This window comes from Typopeltis vanoorti, chromosome 14 (genome assembly GCF_054136105.1).
Source record: "Typopeltis vanoorti isolate ZY-2024b chromosome 14, IOZ_Tvanoo_1.0, whole genome shotgun sequence".
Taxonomy (NCBI): domain Eukaryota; kingdom Metazoa; phylum Arthropoda; class Arachnida; order Uropygi; family Thelyphonidae; genus Typopeltis; species Typopeltis vanoorti.
In genome coordinates, this window is record NC_143562.1 from 99,592,587 (window position 1) to 99,613,987 (window position 21,401).

The 21,401-nt window shown below is 37.9% G+C and overlaps 1 protein-coding gene across 2 annotated transcripts in view; it reads right to left on the minus strand.

The window, feature by feature from the left end:
• Positions 1–905: 905 nt before the first annotated feature.
• Positions 906–21,401, minus strand: part of LOC150099803 (uncharacterized) — a 159,779-nt gene continuing 139,283 nt past the window's right edge. For both annotated transcript variants that reach the window (XM_090403391.1, XM_090403390.1), the window contains one exon: positions 906–1,820. In XM_090403391.1, the coding sequence (XP_090259517.1) occupies positions 1,504–1,820 (317 nt within the window). In that variant the 3' untranslated portion in view covers positions 906–1,503. The remainder of the gene's footprint in view (positions 1,821–21,401) is intronic.

The following is a 21,401-nucleotide window of genomic DNA, read 5'->3' on the forward strand; positions in this document are numbered from 1 at the left end:
CAAGATGTTACCAGCTCACTGGATGTTGACTAAATTCTGGAAATGTTTGTACATGTGCATATAAGCATGCAACTTAATATATGTTTATAGCTTGCTGTCCTCCAACTTGTAGTGTTTTGTTAGAGAAGAGTAATAAAGCTATTAGGCTAATATATATTGAATTAAATAATGCATGAATATGTACTCTAAAATCAAAAATTTTGCATGCAGTGATAACAGGGCATAACAATATGATAAATTTTGTTATGCACTCATTCCTCGGGGTCATGCAGAGCACTTTTAACTCTAACTTTTGAAGATAAGTAGTAGCCAGTTTCCATCCTTCAAGTTGTTACTGATTGTGAGCTTAAACTTTCGGGGGGGGGGGGGGGGGATGAGTACAATAGACATATAATGTGAATTTTATACTGTAAAATTTACATATAATGTGAATTCTAGGCTATATTTTGTGCTGTTATGGTTAAAACCAACCTGGGTTTCTTGGAGAAAAGACAACGAACATAGTTATCTTTACAAAATTGGGAAGGTCAACTCTGTTATTTTTATTTATTTATATTGTGCGTGTTAATCCCATCCACAAAGTGTAAATTTCTGATTAATCTATATTCCAGAAATACTTGGGCTCTAGAGCCAGGTGTGGTGGCACTTTTTTCCTCAAGCCAGTTCAGGACTCAAGAGTAATTATCACACAGGGCAATGTAAAATATCAATGACCCATAGATATTTGTAAAATATCTATGGGTCATAGATATGCATAGATCACATTCAGTGTGATATATGATATATACAAGATGAGTAGATGTTTACGACACTTAGTTCTTTAAAATTAGGCTGATGAAGATGTATAGGATTGCTAGCAATTATGATTTCAAAGTAGTAAAAAAATCAGTTTTGCTTTTAAATTTTGGGAAGTATATTTTAATTCTGGTGTTTATAGTTACATTTCTGGAAGTAAAACTGTTATAGTCATGGCTATATTCCTCAAATAAACACTTATGGGTGTGCTTACATTGGAAGTAAAATTGTTCTAGGTGTCGCAACATTTCTGAAGAAATATTCTTATATGGTTTTCTTCTTGTTGTCGACTGTATGAACTTTAGATATTCTTCTAGCCAGTTCCCGGTGAGTTGATCATTAACACAGGCAAGTAGGGCTTTAAACAAAAACTAAAAAAAAAATCACCCTAGTAATATATTTCAGAAAATAATATATCAGAAATTAGGAAGATATGAGACTTTGTCTACACTACTCTTGCTTTTTAGTCTAAATCTTTTCAGCAATCTCAACTCAACTACCAGTGGAAAGGGTGGTGATTTATGGCAAATCCAATTTACAAATGATGGTTCAGGATAACATACCCTTTGATGAATGAAAGGCATTAGTTAGACTTCATTTTTTATTTATAATTTGAATTCTTGCTGCTGTCAAAAGAAATGAAAATTTTAAGGTAGATTTTCATTTTAAGGCATATACTCTGTTTTAAATTTTAATATAATGCCTTCATTAATGAAATAATTTACAAATCTTATCATGATCTCTTTTTATCTTCATTAGATTTTGTGACCTTTCCTGGTTATAGCGTCGAACATAACTCGTCCTGTTGATAATTAAGCGACTTTCTTTTTTACTATAGGAATCAGAATAGCCCATTACAATATATTCTTGATCAATTTTTAATTTGGGGCACTGACATGGATCATAATTCCAGAGATATTCACTTGGAAGTATAGCTACGTTGTTTTTGTAGGACTGGATAACGTTCAGCACATAACGTGTATAATTTGTATTTACTAGATATTCGCTTGCAACTGCTCGGAGAACTGAAAATTAAAGAAGAAAAATATATTACCAGAGAGAATTATTAAAATAAAAATTGTAAATTAAAATTTCTTCTTGCATTATGCATTGTATTAATATTAACTACTTAAACTTTATGCTACATGTAAACGAGATGTCTACTCATACATAACATAAGAAATAACTATAAATGAAAATAAATACTATTAAATAATATACCAGCCTTGAATGTGTTTTTCTTCTAAAAGCAAGAATGCCTCCACTTTCTTTTACAAATAACTCATTGATAGGCTGCTGTTCCAAGAATTCCAAATACAGATTGTGGGAGATAGTCAAGGTATCTGAGGGAAGCAATATCAAACTGTTACGCAAGGTCAGGAAGGGTAAATCGGGTAGGAGTTATATGGATGTGTAATGTAATATCTGTGTTGAGGCTTAAGTGCCGTGAAGAATTCATTTTAGAGGTTTAATGGAATATTAACAACAGTGAGAAAAGATTAAAACTAATTTTAATACTTCCAATATTTCGTCTCCATCAGAGACATCTTCGGGGATTACAAAAACTTTTTGTAACAACACACACAAATACAATACAAAGTGAAACTAAAGACCTATCTAGGTAGTGCGCCCTCTATGGGCATTTGAGGTGGTCTGGGATGTAAAGAGGGATCTCTGATAATTCAAGTTTTCCAAATTTTGGGAAGTTTAATGCAACCATACTTGTTTAAATTAGGTTGATTCCTGAGTGCAGATGCAGATTCAAAGAATAGTGTTTCTTTTTTGAATTTACTATGGTGGAGCATGGTAGTTTTTTTCCAGGAGATCCTGGGATGTATCCAAAACATGGTCTGCAAGGCCAGACTGACCATAATCGCCGGGCGCGACGGCTATATGTGCAATGTATGCAACGCACACAGGCGTCAGGACATTAAAGGCGCCAAAGAGGAGGAAATACTTAAAAAAACGTTTTTTAAAAGTGATTTTTTTATTGGAAGGGGGGGGGGGGGGATAGGGGTGCCAACTAAAGTTTGGACACTACTGGTGTGCTACTGGGTATAGGGGCACCAACTAAAGTTGTGCACACAGGTGCTGGACACTACTGGTGTGCCCCTGCATAATCGTGTTTGCAGATGTAAGAAATGTGTTCTTCTAACCGGATGGATGCTGACCTGCCTGTTTGTCCGAAGTAGAGAAGTTTACAGGAAAAAGGTACGCTATATATACACCAGGCACTGAAAGAGGAGGGAGCTGGTCTTTAGTGGAGCGGATTAGGGTAGCAAGTTTACAGTCGAGCTTAAATGCTGTATGGAGGTTGTACTTTTTTAATGATCTAGCTATTTTTTCTGAAGTACCATGGATGTAAGGAATGGTGATTGCATTTCTGAAGTCCTGAAGAGATGGTCTGGTCTTTTAGATGGATTATTCCTTAAATCTGCATCTGCACTCAGGAATCAACCTAATTTAAACAAATACAGTTGCATTAAACTTCCCAAAATTTGGGAAACTTTAATTATCAGAGATCCCTCTTTATATCCCAGGCCACCTGCAAATGCCCATAGAGGGCACACTACCTAGATAGGACTTTAGTTTCACTTTGTATTGTATTTGTGTGCGTGTTGTTACAAAAAGTTTTTGTAATCCCCGAAGATGTCTCTGTGATGGAGACGAAATATTGGAAGTATTAAAATGAGTTTTAATCCCTTCTCAGTGTTGTTAATATTCCATTAAACCTCTAACATGGATATGTAATATCATTAAGCAACAGATGCAAAAAAAGATGTGGAGATATACAGGGTGTTCGGGATAAATTTGACAGTTTCGTAAGGAAAAAGAAAATCTTTGTATCTATTAAATTTAATGAATTGACAAAAAAACATTACAGGCAGAGTTAATTACAATACTATCAACAAGATTTACTCAAAATAACCACCATTAGCATCGATCACAGCTTCAATTCTGCTTCGGAACCTCGAACAAGCTGATGCTACAGTCTCCCTGGGAAGGGCCGCAAAAACTGTTTTAATTTTATCCATTAACTGGGCTTTTGTATTACTGGAAGTGCGATTGGTGTCTTTTTTAACTGCGCCCCATACAAAATAATCCATGGGGTTAAGGTCTGGGGAGTTTGGAGGCCAAACATTTGGACTGGTGAAGTCGTAGAAATTTTCAGACAACCATTTTTGACTTTTCCCAGAGGTGTGGCAAGGGGCCGAATCCTGCTGCCATACATACGGCCTACCATTGGCTACCCTTGTTATCCAGGGCTTGACTACAGTTAGCAACTCCACGAACAAAGCCCGAATTCCAATGCCAGGGTTCTTCAACACCTGTTCCTGCAGATTTGCGAGGAATTCTGCTGTACGAACGCAATCAGATCGTCTGCTAGGGATCTTTCTTCTTGCTACATCCTCGTAGTCACCATTGCAAGTCTCTAGTTCATGCCTGATTGTTTTTACTGTATTCAGGGAGCATTGGGCAGCAGTCGTAATATCCTTATTTTGATGGCGGGCACGAATCATCATGATACAAGTTATTCTCTTCCATGATTCAGGTGGGTTCCAGCTATCCATCCTTTCTGACATCTTGTATATGAATGAAGAAGGGTCCAAACTTTTAAATGAAGAGAAGTGTGTGTTAATACATGTAACTTACGGAAAAATATAATTAATTATAAATATGTCAAATTTATCCCGAACACCCTGTATAAGGAGAAAGGTGACCATCTAACCTGTGATCAGTACGTGAGTTGAATAAGGGAATAACTATACTAAAATTGATGGAATTTGCAAATGAATTTGACAAGATACCACATGGAACTGTTATGTACACTACAAATAATGAAGATGAATATGAAACTAGTGATATGGATAAAAGGATGTCTCATGGATAGATACCAAAAAAGTAATATATGGAGGGGCAGAAGGCAGGTGAGTAGTGGTGTATGCCGGAGGGCTCAGCTGTTTAATATGTACATAAATGATATGTAGGAAATAACCTGAAGGAACTATTCAGTTGTTTGCTGATCATACAAAATTAGGTAGAATAATAGTGAATCAAGATAGTGTAGAGCTTGCAAGATAATTTAAACACATTGACAGTATGGGCAAAACATAATGGATGCCAATTTAATGTGGAAAAGTATAAAGTTATGCATTATGGGATAGATTACAAGCTATGTATCACATTGATAGAACTACGCCAACACGAAATTAACGAAGCTAGAAAATAGGAGATAGAGAGTAGAAGCTTAGAGGGTACTTTGCTAAGGTTGCCAAGAGATAACTCACAAGATTACTTGATTATTGAAGAACACTAATAAACAGAGATAAGGGAGTCATCATTCCTCTATAAGATCTTGATACGACTACATGTGGATTAGTATGCTCAGGTCTGGTCACCTGGGTTTCTTGCAGATGAGGAAGGAGTAGAGAGTATCTGGAAGCAAATGACCAAGATAGTTCTCTGTGGAGTGCTCTCTGTAAGGATAAGGATAGATTGAGGATTTGTGGATTGCAGAAGTTGGTTCACAGGCAAAACAAAAAAGAGGGATTATGATAGAAACATTTAAGCTTATTAAAGGGATTTATAGGATTTATTATTAGTAGTAGGATGGGCAACAACAAGGAGTCCTTTGACTCATCGAGGGAGGCCCTAACATCATGTCAAGAACAACTATTCAACATTCACACAATATCTATCATACTTTGCCTTGAGCTCATTTACAGTCATGGCACCCACAACAGACTGGCAGCTTATTCCACTCATTCACCACTCTCCAAGTAAAAAACCTTACTCTAACACCCTTGCCCAGCTTCCATGGATGGCCCCTAGTCCTCCCACCACCAGTGCTGTTCTCAAAAATATCTTCTGAATTAATCTTATAGATCTGTCTCTGCTCATCAAAGTATTTTTCAGCAACCAAGTGATTTGACCAGCTGATTTAGCCACTTTTGCAATGTGCCCCTTCAACTTCAACTCCCTATCCACCAACACTCCCAAATCCCTGGCCTCCTCAATCTCCTGGAGTACAGTTCCACCAATGTGGTGTACTGCTGCTAATCTTTTCACCCCAAAATGCATATCCTTCCATTTTGCCACATTAAATTGACATCCATTCTCCTTAGGCCAGCCCTCCAAATCATCCTGCACAATTTTGATATCCTGTGCATTTGCTATTGCTCTACCCGACTTTGCGTCATCAGCAAACAAATGAACAGTTCCTCTCAGATCCTTTTCTATATCGTGAATGAACAAATTGAACAGTGATGGTGGTGGTCCAAGAACAGAACCCTGGGGTTACACCACTAGTCACAAGTTGCCTTTTGGACTCTACTCCTGAATAAACCACTCTCTGATATCTCTCCATCAACCACCCTCCTATCCATCTTACCAACCCTATATCCATCCCCATATGCTGCAGTTTAGTGATTAGAATTAATGCAAGGGAATTGTTTTTTCACTTGGCTAGAGAGCACAGAGCAAGGGGTCATCCCTGGAAGTTGGGTGACAGTTTAGTCAGTAAGCACTTGAAGACCAAATTTTCTGCCTAGAAAGGTGAATGAGGAGTAAATAGGATCCTTCAGTCCTAAGATTTTAAGTTCAGATGAACAGCCAGGCGTTATTGTTCAAGCCATCAATTATAGTGAGCCCAGCTATCAATGAATGAAGACCATTTAGTAGAGAGAGAGAGAATATTGTAGATTACTGTCGCCATTACAAGGGCTTCAAAGGGAATACAGATGGAAGATCCTGAGGAACAAGTGTACCTTAGTGGAGAAAGAATTGAAGTCAGCAAGTTTGAGTACCTGGGATTCATTATTAATGTGAAGAATTGCTATTCAGAAGAAAATTAGGGATGGCTAAAATAATCAGACTTGTCTAAAATCTGGAAGGATGGATCTATCTCCACAGGAACAAAGCTGAGGATTTTGGATGCAGCTGTTTTTCCACAGCAATGTGGACAAGTGGATGGATGCTAGAAAGGATCAGGAACTTTAAGACTCCTTTAAGTATGTTGACAGAACAAAGTTGAAATACTTTGGGCACATTGAATGATGGAAGGACTTCTGAAAACAATAATAGAAGGTAAAGTTCTGGGAAAAAGAGGAAGGGGTAGCTGTCAATGAGATTGATGGATGGTGTCTGATCTTCAGAGAGTTGAAGCCTCCAAAAAAGCACACAACAGGACCACATGGGGAGGACTGGTGTGGTACTTCACTGAGCATCTGAATGACCATACATCTCGTGATGGCAAATGAAATGGATGGATGGCATGGCCTTAAAACTGCAGTACTCATTGTAATAATGTGAGTTCTGTAGTAAATTTTTTAAGATATATAGTTAAAATTCAACCCTTCCTGGAGATATCCTACTTTTTCATTCCAGAGATCGACCAACTCAGTCATCAGCTAAAGATAAATCTACAGAAATTTCTTATAGTTGGTGACTAAAATCAAAACTTAAATGGCCCTTCTCAGGGCAGCTTAGTGTGATGGAAGCAAATGACATTTTAAGAGGACTAAACAGTTATCCTAAAACTCGAAACATTTGGAAAGGAAGTATCATTGTGTTGGAGTATCCAATGGAAATAACGTTTGCATCCATAGTGCAAAGCCACCTAAACAAAGTCTGTTCTAATTTGTATTTTCGTCGCTAACTAGAGGAACTTTTTCTATGCTTTTCTTTGACGGGTTCCTGGGTTCGTCGATTTGATCGATTCCTGGGTAGGGCAAGTAGTTCCAGAAACTCGAATTTTAATCCTATATCTCAAGTTAATCGACTGTAGAGCTCACTGTAACAGACAGTAATGCATGTGTTAAGAACGAAAGATCCAGCAGTGGTAAATTGCTATAATCTCTCTCTCTTTCTCGCTATATTTTATTTATTGTTGTTATTATCGATAGTTTCAGCTCGCTATCTCTGTCAATAAATGCTTGAAGGATAGAAACTGGGACCCATCAGTCTTCTAAAGTTAGCTCAAAAGGTGTTCTGCATATTAATTTTGTGGAATAAGATGTTAAAGAATTCATTTATTTATTTATATTTTTCATTAATTACTTACCAGTTAATAAGAGAAAGAGTAAGTGATTTGTTTCGAAGATATTTTGTGTGCACACGTGTAATTCGATGCTCCTGTGAGTTAGGAGATTTTTTCATTTATTCAGGGATTTTTTAAAATTAGTAGTCGATTTTTTACTATATTATTGTGGGATTTACTGGTTCCTTGTTATTTAATATATATTTATTAATATTTTAAAGATACATTGGTGGATTTAGTTTTTCAAAAGGGGTGCTAAAACCTGGCAGAAGAACGAAGCAGCTGCTGATATAAATGAAAAAAAAAAAAAAGAATTAACATAATTAATATAATTTCCAGATTAAAAAGAATTATTCGGAAATCGACGAGGGAGTTAGATAACAAAAGAAAAATAAGGGGAACGATAAAAGGAACGAAAGTCTGGAAATTCGTTAGTTATCAGTGAATAATTTTTTTTGACAGTTTATTATCCTCTTCATTCATACAAAATATTTACAAATATAGATTTGAAGTATTACTATTACATTTTTGTTCACTACAAATATTCAGTATTTAATGTTAAGTGAATATCTTATTTAAATACATAAATAATAATAACTAACAATGTATTTTCCATTTTTCCATACATATTTAGAATTATTCATTTCATGTGTTAAGAGAGATATTTTTCATATTAACGATATTGATTGCTGAATATTTTTTTTTTTTCAGATAAATATACATAATTTTTTTTTTTCAGCATTTTGTCATTTACATTTTTATTTTCATCTGCAGTTCAAGTAATTCTCAAATTATATTCATAGTTTCTTTTTTGGTATCAGCAGGGAATGCTGATTGGATTCATTTCACTTTTTCACAATGCTATTTTTAAATTGAAAATAATATTAATAACATTTTTTTATTAATAATAACACTGTATTTTACGTTTTTTTCACATACATATTTACAATGATTAATATAATATGCTAAGAGTGATCTCGTTCATTTTGACAATATTGGTTATGGATTAAATTTGTATAAATATATATACTAGTTGTTTTTTTTTTATCTATTACATTTCTATTTCAAAATTAACAAATAATAATAATAATAATTTTTTTTTTGGCATTATTTTTATTTTTATTATATTACATACATTTGTTACAGTTATTACATATATTTGATTACATATGATACAACTTTATTTACATTTGTTTACATATGATACTTACATTACATACATTGTTTTTATATGATACGTATTTTACATGTATTTGGTTACATACAATACATACGTTTTTTCTTTTTTGTCTTGGATGAGATGTAATTTCTCAACTTTCATCCTCGAAGCTTATTTGTAAGCTTCGAGGATGACACTATCTGAGGATGACACCAGTTGGTTATTATTTATTGATTTGTTTGCTGTGTTAGGAAGCTACGAAATCTATGATTGAGAAATTCGCGCGCACACACACGCTCACGACGACTTGGAATGTATTGATGCGTCGCTGAAATGGAAGCATGAACGAATATATTGTGTTTCATTAAGTTTGTATGGTATTTTGGGTGCGTGTGTTTCTTGTTCATAGTATGTCTTTAGAGATCTTTTCAGGCTAAGATATAATTTTATAATTTTTTTTTTTATATCATAATTTTTTATTGATCTGCTAAAATATTTACACATACAATAAACATCTTGAGTGACATTGCAACTTATGATTTTACAGAATTCAGTATAAAGTGCTACTTTTTCTACATTGGATTTCAATTAAAATTTTTAAAAATACTTTTTTGCCTCCATATTATGTGCTTAGAACACATGTTCTTCTAATATTAACAGTAAAGTTTATACAGAATTTTTGAATATAGAATATACATAATAATAATAATAATAATAATAATAATAATAATTTATTTATTTATTTATTTTATTTATTATTTTTTTAATGTCTCAGATAAATTGCATACATAGATGCTGTAATAATTATATATATAATATTTATAGCACATTACAATTGTGAATAACAGACACTTGCAAGTTAATAATTTTCTTCCTCTAAGCTCTGCTAAGCTAAAAAAAAAATCAGCTAACGCCTTTTTATTCCCGTATATGGGAGTAGGCGAGGCCATTTAGCCCTATCTAACTTTTGGAGACTAGTGGGCAGTTCAATCTCCACTGGTACCCAATCAGAGATAGATGGCCCAAGGCTATCACTAATTAAGTGGTACGCAGTGAAGAGAGACAGCGCAAATGTGCCACCATCTCGTGGTACCTAACCCTAACACAATATATTTAATGTCTGAAATAATGTGGGTTCTACAGTCGATTTTCTTGAGTTTACAGGACGACAAACCAGAGTTTCCAGGAGGAAAAACCTGCTTGCCTGTGCCAGAGATCGACTAACTTGGGAACCGGTCGAAAAAAGGCTTAGAAAAATTTCTCTAGTCGCCGACTAGACTCGAAACCAAGTCTTCCTTCGTGCGGCCAAGCGCCATGTGCGTGCAAACGCCACACCCACTGAGCTACACAGGCTTTTGCCAAGCTTCGAGGAAGAAAATTATCTTCCTTATCTAAGGAAGATGATAGATGGTGGTAGTTTCATGGTTATGTTCCTATACTGGTCAAAAGCCAGGTGTTGATTTTACTGTTTGTTGGTACGTGCTTGGAAGACTTCGACTGCTATTACAATTTAACTTTTTTTTTGTGTGCAAATAGGGTTGGATTTAGACTTGGTGTGTTTGTTTCTTTGTGTTCTTGTAGTGATGGTTTTTGAGAGGGGGTTTGTCATAGGTTTGTGTGTGTGTGCATGTGTGAGGGGGAGAGAGAAACAGGAATTGCTCTAATTTTCATTCTCGCTATAATATTTATATAGCGCCTGTTTCAGCTCTCTGTATTTTCCTAAGTTTCTGTTGTCGAACGGCAGTTTCTTTATCATGTCAGATATGTAGAAGTTTTGGGTGGCTTTGCAGTAGTGATTGTTGTACTTACATGTTATCTAGTTTGTTGACTGTGGTCTTGTTATTTGATATGTTGTTCTGGTTACTCTATATGTTGGGCTGTAGTAATGTTTTAACATGACTGTATAGTGGCATAAGTGTTTCACCTTAAATATTTTGTGTTTTGTCCATGCTTCCTGCATAAGAGTGGGTTGTTCCCAGAATATCAGTTTTACCATTTTATCTTGCAACCATTGTAGCCTGTTATGTCTGTAGTCTGCACAGAATGCGTATGATGTGATTGCATATCTTAAAATGTTTTCACATAATGCTTTATAGATTAGTATTTTTATGTGGGTTTGGGCAATGTCTTTTAATCTGTATAGTTTGCTTGTAAGCTTGGTATGTAGGTAGTTTGTATGGCTATTCCAACTTTGATCAGCATCAAAGTGAAGTCCGAGATAACGTGTTGTTTTCACCTGTGTGATGGTTGTGATTTTAGGTTCTGCACTTTGTGTATAGGAGGATGAATGTTGGATAGTGAGATATTTAGTTTCTATGGGCAGGGTTTGGGGATTTTTGAATACCAATAGCTTTGTTTTCCAGGGTTTATATACAGGGTGTCGCAAAATTCACGCAAGAAGTAATTTTGATAGAAAACACAGGTTTTTAATTAAAAATTGTAATTTATTATTGATTCATAAAGTATACAGTATAGGGTTATGCATGGAATAGCATATCGGGTAAATGGCCTCCACGGCTTTGCTGGCACATATGCACTCTTTTGTCAAAATTTTCCATGACCGTTTTGTATAAATATGACTGAATTTCGTTGATACAGTGCTCAATTTCCTCCTTCAAGACGTGGGTGGTCGTGGGCTTGTTGACATAAACCTTAGACTTCAAAAAAGTCCAACGCTGTTAAGTCACATGATCTGGGTGGCTGATCACCAAAACGGGAAATTACACGACCAGGAATTGATGACTCATGCTGTAATTGAATTGTTTCCCGGGATGTGGCATGTGGTATGTGGCACCGTCTTGTTGAAACCACATGTCGTCCACATCCATATCTTGCAATTTAGGCACAAAAAACTGGATTATCATGTCGCGATAGCGAGCACCATTAACTGTTATTGCCTTACCAGCCGCATTTTCGAAGAAGAATGGACCGATGATGTCTCCAGCCCAAATTCCGCACCAAACAGTGACACGTTGTCGATGCATTTGTTTCTCAACAGTCACTCGTGGATTTTCTGAACCCCCAATGCGACAATTTTGTCGATTAACGAAGCCATCAAGATGAAAATGAGCCTCGTCGCTGAACATGATTTTGTTCGAAAAATAAGCATCCACTTGTTGTTCCATAATCCATTCAACGAACTCTCTTCACTGTGTGTGGTCAGTAGGCTTCAGTTCTTGAGTCAATTGAACTTTGTAAGCATAAAGATGTAAATCTTTCATGAGAATATGCTGCAGAGAGCTTCTCGAAATGCCCAATTCAAGACCACGGTGCCGAATTGATGTTCCTGGACTCTCAGCAACACTCTCACGAACTGCTTCGATGTTTTCTGTTGAACGACTTGTTGAAGGACGGCCAGAGTATATAAGATCACTAATTGATCCAGTTTCCTTGAATTTTTTAAATTAATCTTTTCACAGTTGATGAAGTTAAATCACTATTCCGACCATATTTTGTACGAAAATTGCGAACTGTAGTTGCCAAACCTTCATTATTTTTAAAATATTGCTCAACAATGAAAATGCGTTGTTCTTTCGTGTAGCGCTCCATTTTTAATAACCCTGAACTGTCAGCTGTCACGCTGTCTTTTTTTTCTCGTTGGCAACACTTTACCGCACAAATGGTGCTAAATTTAAATCTTGCGTGAATTTTGGAACATTCTTTCTTTATATGCCGTTTTCGGTTAACCAGTTAGTGATTTGATTGATCGTGTTGCATATTTGTATAAGCGATATTTGCATTGTTGTGATTGGATACTATGGCTGGGTCGTCTGCGTACTGGAAGATTTTACTTTTTAGGGGGAGTTGGCTTATGTTGCGTGTGTATATGTTAAATAGAATGGGAGATAGGACAGCTCCTTGCGGTACTCCACTGGTTACATGTACCTCTTTGCTGTATGCTGATCCTATTCGTATGGTGTGCTTTCTGTTTTTCGTGTATGCTTTAAACCACTGGAGTAGACGACCTGCAATTCCGATATGGGTTAGTTTCGTTAACAAGGTTTTGTGTGTTAGTGTGTCAAATGCTTTTGTTAGGTCAATGAATACCACTAATGTTATTCTGTTTTTATCCAATGCAGCGTTTATTAGATCTGTGAAATCTTCCAGGTGTTGCTGTTCCTTTATTTTTTTGAAAGCCATATTGTGTTTTGGGTATGGTATGATTTGAAATTTTTCAACGTATGTGGAGAGTTTCTGATGCACGATGCGCTCCATGATATGGTTGATTACGGACATCGTGGCGATGGGTCTGTAATTACTTATAATGTTTCTTTTTCCCTGTTTGTGTATGGGTGTGATTAATGCAGTCTTCAGTGTTTCAGGTATGTGTCCCGTTTTGAAGATTTTATTTAACAGTTTTTGTATAACTGGAAGTAGGTTGGTTGAGTGTTTCTTGATGTCTTTTTGTCTGATTCCGTCTATCCCCGGTCCTTTGTTACGGTTAATTTGTTGAATTGCCAGTGATAGTTCTTCTTTTGTTACTGTGGGGAACCACATTGACTGGGTTGCTCGTGGACCTAGTGGAGAATGTTCGTTTGTGTGAGGAAAGGTTGTTTCTTGTAGTTTTTGGACAGAGTTCACGAAGTGCTGATTACAGTTGTTTGCCAACTATTTGAGGGATTTGCGGTCGCAGGCAAAGCTGTGTTTTATTGTTTCTGAGGCAGTGGTTCTGTGTATATTGTCCAGCATTTCATTAATCAGGTGCCAGGTTTCCTTTATGTCATTCTGAGCTGTTGTTAATTTGTTGCTGTAATAGTTTCTTTTTGCCGTTCTAATCTGTGTTGTTAGGAGATTCCGTTTTCTTTTGTATTCAGCTTTTAAAGCGATATTGTTCGGCGACTTCTTAAGTTGTTTCCATAGGGCGTCTTTTCTTTGTATGTCTGTTAGTATGTTATAATAATAATAATAATAATAATAATAATAATAATAATAATAATAATAATAATCAGATGACGTCTTGTATTCCTTTACAATGAGTAGGTGAGCACGTTTTTGTCCTATTCCACTTTAGGAGTAGGAAATTAGCTGGCAGAAGACTATTACTAAATTTAAGCCGCATTCTGTGAAGACATGGCTAACAATTGCTGCCATGTTGTTGTTTCCTAGTCTGCTGTCCGACCACAGAAGTGATAGCCGTCGTTGGCATACTGCCAAGAAGAGTCATTTCATGTTGAAGGGGAGAAAGAAATAAGGCGATGTACGAATTAGTCACCAACACGCGAAATCACGTGCTTTATACGTGATTTGGGAGTTGAGTTCAAGGTTATATCGTAGTGTGTAGTGTTCGTGCAAGCTCCTGATAAGATAAGTATTATTTTCAGTTATCGTTGATAAAATTAGTTAATATTGCGTAGTTTTGTTTGCCTTGCGTATTTTAGTGCGTCTGTTTGTGTGTTTTTGGTGCGTATAACTTATTATTTGATAAAACACGTTGCAATAATTATGGCACCTGTACGAAGGAAAATGGCGGCCAGTAATGATGGTTCGCCATCGTTATCAAAGAACAGTAGTATAAAAGAAACGAGTCAGTGTACTAGCTGTGAAATGTACGCTTTACTGAGTGCAGTCGGAGTGTGGATAGATGATAATAAAGGATTGAATGTGTGTGTAGAAAATGTAGGGAGAATGAGGAATTGAAGTGTAATTCGGATCGTGAGTGTGATATTTTTGTCAACCTTCAGAATGAAGAAAATAGCGATATGACAAGAAACGGCAAGGTTGTACATGAGAATTATGAGAGTGTGAATGATAGTATTAATGGTTTCTCAGAGAATAAAAAAGATGAGATAGATGCATTGAATGAGATCGCGTTGGTGAATGGTGCGATAGAAAGGGCAAAACACCAGCTAGAGTGCATGAACAAAAGTCGACTGAATGAACCAACCAATAATAAAAGGTATGACTGGAAAAATAGGCGTATGAATGTGAACATGAACAAAATGAAGGATAGAGTGCTGTATGGAAACTCGTTAGTACGGGGTGTGTTAGTAGAGGATTTGACAAAATCGTACCAACCTGGTGCGACCATAAAGGATGTAACTGAGTATTAGAGAGCAAAAGGAAAGGGTGAAAGAAATGATTGTTGTGGCAGGTACGAATGATTTGAAAGGAGATAAAATGGAAATAATAGAAGACCTGAATGAATTGTTTGAGGTAGCAAAAGAAAAGAGTGAGAGAGTTAGAATGATTAGTCTTTTGCCACGGTATGACAGTGAAATGTTTAAAAGGAGGGCCATAATTGCGAATGACTTTATGCGTGGATTATGTATGACAAGTGGTGTGGAATTTGTGGACGTGTGGAGTGAGTTTGATGGGCGAAAGGATCTATATAAGATGGATGGTTTGCATTTCAATGGTTATGGTGTAAGAAGACTTGAGAAAGTGTTGCTGAATGTAGTGGATGTGCAAATTCAGGGAAACTAGATTCGTTAAGGGGGGGGTAGATATACAGTCCTTAGGGAGGCAGTTGAATGTAAGAATGAATATAATATGCTAGAGCAAATAAGGACAACCAACCAGAGTGGGATAGTTAATATAAGGCACCAAGGTAGGGTTGGGGCTAATGGGGGTCTTAAATTCATATACACTAATACTAGGAGTATTAGGAACAAGAAGGAAGAGTTTTTGGCCATGGTTGGCACTTCCAGACCACAGGTTATTGGTATTAGTGAAACATGGCTGACTGTAGATGATATAGCTAGTGGGATTGAATGTGATGGGTATAGTGTGTTCAGGAATGACAGAGAAAATAAAATGGGGGGAGGAGTATTGTTGATGATAGCTGATGAGCTACAGCCAAGGAGAATAGAAGTTGAATTGCAGGATAGAGAAAAGAGCACATTTGAGGCCATTTGGTGTGAGATTGTGGCTAGCAGAACTAAATATACAATTGGGTGCTGCTATAGACCAGGTGATGGAAAAGATGGTGGTGACAGTATGCACAAGCAAATAGAACAAATGAGTGGAAGGAGGGTGATTATTATGGGAGATTTCAACTATGGTCGCATTGATTGGAGTGAAGAGAGGACACACGGGAGGAAGGAATTGGATTTTATGCGGTTATTAAGGGATAACTATCTGCGACAGCATGTAATGGAAAATACTAGGGGTCAGAGAGTGCTTGACCTAGTAATTACATCTGAGGATTTGGCTGTAACAAATATGACCACATTGCCACCAATCGGTGAGAGTGATCATAGGGTCTTGACTTGGGAGGTGGCTAAAGGTGTAGAATTTTCAATTAAGACAGAATATATGTGGAATTATCGGGCTGGAAAGAATGACAAGCTTAGGAGTTTGATTGGCTCAGTGCCATGGCATGTACAACTGCAAGGACTAGAAGTTGATAGCGCATGGGAGGCAGTTAAGAAGTGCTTGCATGAAGCAATGGCTGACTGTATACCTAGAGTCCGAATAATAAATCAAGTAGGGGTTAAATGGATGAATAACACCATTAAGCTTGAGCTGCAATAAAAGAAACAACTATGGAGGGAATTTAAGGAGAAAGGTGACCGGCAGGCACATGAACGGTATAAAGCGCAGGCCAGAAGGGTGACGAGTGTGGTAAGAAAAGCAAAAAAGGATTACGAAAGAACATTGGCCATGCGGGCTAAAGAGAATCCTAAACAGTTTTTTAGATATGTAGCAAGTAAAAGGAAAAATGTACATGGCAGAATGATTTTAAAGAATGCCGATGGTAGGGAGGTAACTGAATCAGTTGAGATAGCTGAGTTACTGAGTGAGCACTTTGCAAGAATATATCATCCAGGTGGTGACATTGCAGAAACGAATAAACCAGTAGATTATACGGGAATTGTGGTGAATGAAGTGGAGGTGAGTAGTCTATTGCATAACCTCAATGTCAATACATCTGTGGGGTTGAATGGTATACCCGCTCGTGTATTACGAGAAGCAGCTAATGAATTGTCAGTACCCTTGACCATTTTGTTTAATTTGAGTCTCGGGTCTGGGTTAGTCCCGAGCTTGTGGAAGGAGGGGAAAATAGTTCCACTGCATAAAGGTGGTTCCAAGACCGCTGTTGTAAATTACCGACCGATTAGCATATCAGGAATCATTGTCAAGGTCTTAGAGAAATTAGTCAAGAAACGAATACAGGATTGGATAGATGAAAATGGGATATTGTATGGGGGACAACATGGTTTTGTGAAGGGTAGATCATGCCTAAGTAACTTGCTCACGTTTTATAACACAGTAAAGGCTGAACTGGATATGGGGTAATGGGTTTACAGTGATACTACTGCACCTTGCCAAGGCCTTTGAGAGGATACCACATGGAACCCTAATCAGTAAACTGGAGCAGATGGGGATAGATATAGTGTTGGTAAGATGGATAGGAGGGTGGTTGAAGGAGAGATACCAGAGATTGGTTTATTCAGGAGTGGAGTCAAAAAGACGTCTTGTGACTAGTGGAGTGCCACAGGGCTCTGTTCTTGGACCACTGCTTTTCAATTTGTTCATCGATGATATTGGAAAGGATTTGAGAGGAAGTGTTCACTTGTTTGCTGATGATGCAAAGTTGGGTAGAGCAATTGTGAGTGCACAGGATGTCAAAATTTTACAGGATGATTTGGATAATTTGGAGGACTGGCTAAGAAAAATGGATGTCAGTTTAATGTGGCAAAGTGTAAAGTTATGTACTTTGGGGTGAAAAGAATAGCAGCAGTATATCGCATAGGTGGAACCGTACTCCTGGAGATTGATGAGGCCAGGGATTTGGGAGTGCTGGTGGATAGGGAGTTGAAGTTTAGGGAGAACATTGCAAAAGTAACTAAAACAGCTCACCAAATCACTTGGCTTATGAAAAATAATTTAACATGCAGAGAGAAGCAAGTTGTTGTTCCTCTGTATCGAGCCTTGATAAGACCCCATCTGGACTTCTGTGCCCAGTTATGGGCACCAGGGTTTCTTCGTGATGGGGAGGAAGTGGAGAGGATCCAGAGACGAGTGACCAAGATGATAGCAGGTCTGTGGAATGAACCTTATGAGAATAGGTTGAAGATTTGTGGGTTGCAGAAATTGGACGATAGGCGAAGGAGGGGTGATATGATTGAGACATTCAAATTACTGAAGGGTTTTTATAAGATTGATCCAGAAGATATTTTTGAAAATATTATTGGTGGTGGGAGGACTAGGGGCCGTGCATGGAAGCTGGACAAGAGCGTGGTTGACAAGGGTGTTAGAGCTAGGTTTTTTACTTGGAGAGTGGTGAATGAGTGGAATAAGCTTCCAGAGTCTGTTGTGGGTGCTACGACCGTAAATGAGTTCAAGGCAAGATATGATAGATACTGTGTGACTGTTGAATAGTTGTTCCAGACATGCTGTTAGGGCCTCCCTCGATGAGTCTGTCGACTCCTTGGAGTTTACCGGAACAACAATAATAATAATAATAATATACGTAAACTTTTCCAACTGTTATACAAGCAAAATAGTTACCACTTTGAAAACTACAATCATCATAAAAGAGAAGTTACTTTTCCGAACATCTAATAAACAACTCATTCCACAATACGGATTGATTACCCTATTATCGGAATGGATTTTCCTTCTTTTGACATGTGCAGAAGTGTTGAAGGGTCTTGCATCTGTGGGCATACAGTACCAAACAGGTTAAACGTGCGATGTTCTTGAGTTTTTTAGGGGAAGAAAAAACTCGCTTGAACCATGCCAAAGATCGACTAAGTCGGGAATCCGTGAAGAAAAAGCTTAGAAAAATTACTGTATATGGCGTCTAGAATCGCACTTCGCTTTACTCCTTCGGGTAATTTAGCGCTCTGGATGCATATCACTTCCACTCAGTTATGCAGGCCCATAATATATTAATAATAAATGTAATGCACTGAGGGATCTTCTGAGAAGTCGGCTAATATATCAACAAATCGAAGATTGCCAAATATCAACCTTCCAAACTACTCACTCCTTAACAACTTTCGTTCTGAGGGAGGTATCTGCATACATCTGCTCTGACATACCTTGCCAGAGAGCCCCAAACTAGAATCACCCAACTTTGACCTTCTTTGGTTGAAAATATCCCTTCCCCACTTAGTCAAATTCATCTGCTGTCTCTATCACTCCCCCAACAGAACCTACCACCCTGAGCTCTTTAATTTCCTTTCCCTAAAAATCGACTTTCTCCAATCCCACTTTCCCAACAGTGAAATCATCCTCCTTGGAGATTTTAACGTCAACAACACTAGCTGGCTTTCCTCCTCCAGGTGTCCAGATGCTAACCAGAATACCAGATAACCCAAAGCACTCCCAAACACTCTAGATCTCTTCCTCACCAATTACCCCTTCAAATACACAGTCAAAGTAGTGAAGCCCCCTGGGGGGAAATTCTGACCACAACCTAGTGCACATCTCCCCCGTGCAACAACCTTTACACAGACACTCCCATACAAGAGTAGTTTGGCACTATAACAGTGCCAAGTGGGACAGCCTCCGCAACTTCCATTCTGCATTCCCATGGTTGAACTATTGCTTCTGGCCTTCCAACCCAAACATATGCACCGAGCTTATTACCAAAGTAATCCTTTGGTAATAAGCTCGTTTGGTAACCGGCAGGAACACATACATTCCACAAAGCACTTTATCAGCCTGTCCAAATGGCAGCCGAGCCTTTTGGTTTCTTACCAAAGCAATTGGCCATAACTTCTGTCGTACTCTATTCCGACCCCATCATACTCAGATGGCTCTACTGCATCATCACCCACAGAAAAAGCCAATCTTCTGGCTCCATACTTTGTTTCAATGCATGCATAACTGACGATGGTAAATGTCCCCCAACCATTTCAGACACCCAACGTACAATGCTCCATATATATCCTTTTGCCAGGATGAGATCAGAAAAATACTGTCCAAATTAGGCAAAAAAAGAGTCTCCTGGCCCTGATGGCATTCTGCCAATTGTTCTAAAAGTTTGTGCCCAAGAACGGACCCCTATCCTACATCACCTATATATACTCTCTTACTCCACTTGAATCTATCCCACAAACTGGAAATTGGCCTATATTCAGCCCATTCCCAAGAAGGGTGACAAGTCACTGCCATTCAATTGCCGCATTGTCTCGCTTACCTCAGTCCTGTCAAAAGTAATGGAAAAATTCATCAATTTCCAACTTCTACACTATCTTGAAGACACTCACCAAATAAATGACCGACAGTATGGATTCCACCATTGCCGATCAACAGGAGGTCTACTTACATACCTCACCCATCTCTGGACAAATGCTATGGAGAGGTTTGGTGAATCTCAGGTGGTTGCACTAGATATCTCCAAAGCCTTTGACAGAAAGCTGGATTGCCAGCTTTCTGTCTGGACGCACACTGTGTGATGGTGGATGGCTCTCTATCCTCTCACCATTCAATTAATGCTGGGGTCCCACAAGGTTCTGTCCTCTCACCAACCCTCTTCTTGCTATATATCAATGAACTACTGCAATTGATCTCCAACCCAATACACAGCGTTGCAGACGACAGCACGCTACACTCCTCGCTTGCATTTGATAAGCCTTACCCTACACAACTCACCTCAACCCACAGAACATCAACCACCACCATCCTCAGCTCCGATCTCTAAGCCATCCTACAATGGAGTTCGGATAACCTCATAAATTTCAACGCCAATAAAACCCAGTTTTGTACTATTTCCCAGTATCCTTTTTGATGATACCCAAATTTCCAGACAGTTTGAGATCTCACTTCTTGGAATCACCCTCACATCAAACCTCTCCTGGCATAAGCATATCACGACCATTGCATCCTCAGCCTCAAGAAAAACTAGGATTTCTCTTTTGCTCAAGACGTTACTTCACCCCCAAACAGCTATTAACATTTTACAAATCACAAATCTGCTTAGCTATTGAATACTGCTCTCACATATGGGGTGGGGCCCCTAAAAAATATCTCAAAATGCTCGACTCAATACAGAGGAGAGCAATTAGACTTATCAATGATCCACGCCTTACCAACTCTCCCCCCCCCCCCACTTTCACACAGACATATGGTTTCTGTGTCTATTCTACAAATATTTTCATGGGAAATGCTCATCTGAAATAACATAAATAATTCCTCCGCTCAGTACTAAGCTCATTGGAACACGTGCAGCTGCTGCACAATACACCTATCCCTTCACAGTACACCTAGAAATAAACAGGACAAGTTTCTTTTCCTCTTCCTTCATCCCTGCAACTGCTGCACTGTGGAACAGTCTCCCACAGCTGTGTTTCCCAAGGACAAATTCCTCCTTTCCCAACCCACTATCCATACACGGTACTAATCTCCTATGTATGGGCTCAACATAATAAATAAATAAATAATAATAATAAATCCACTGGCATTCAGAGTTAGATGTGGCAACATCGATTGTAAAATACCGACAGAAGAGAGCAG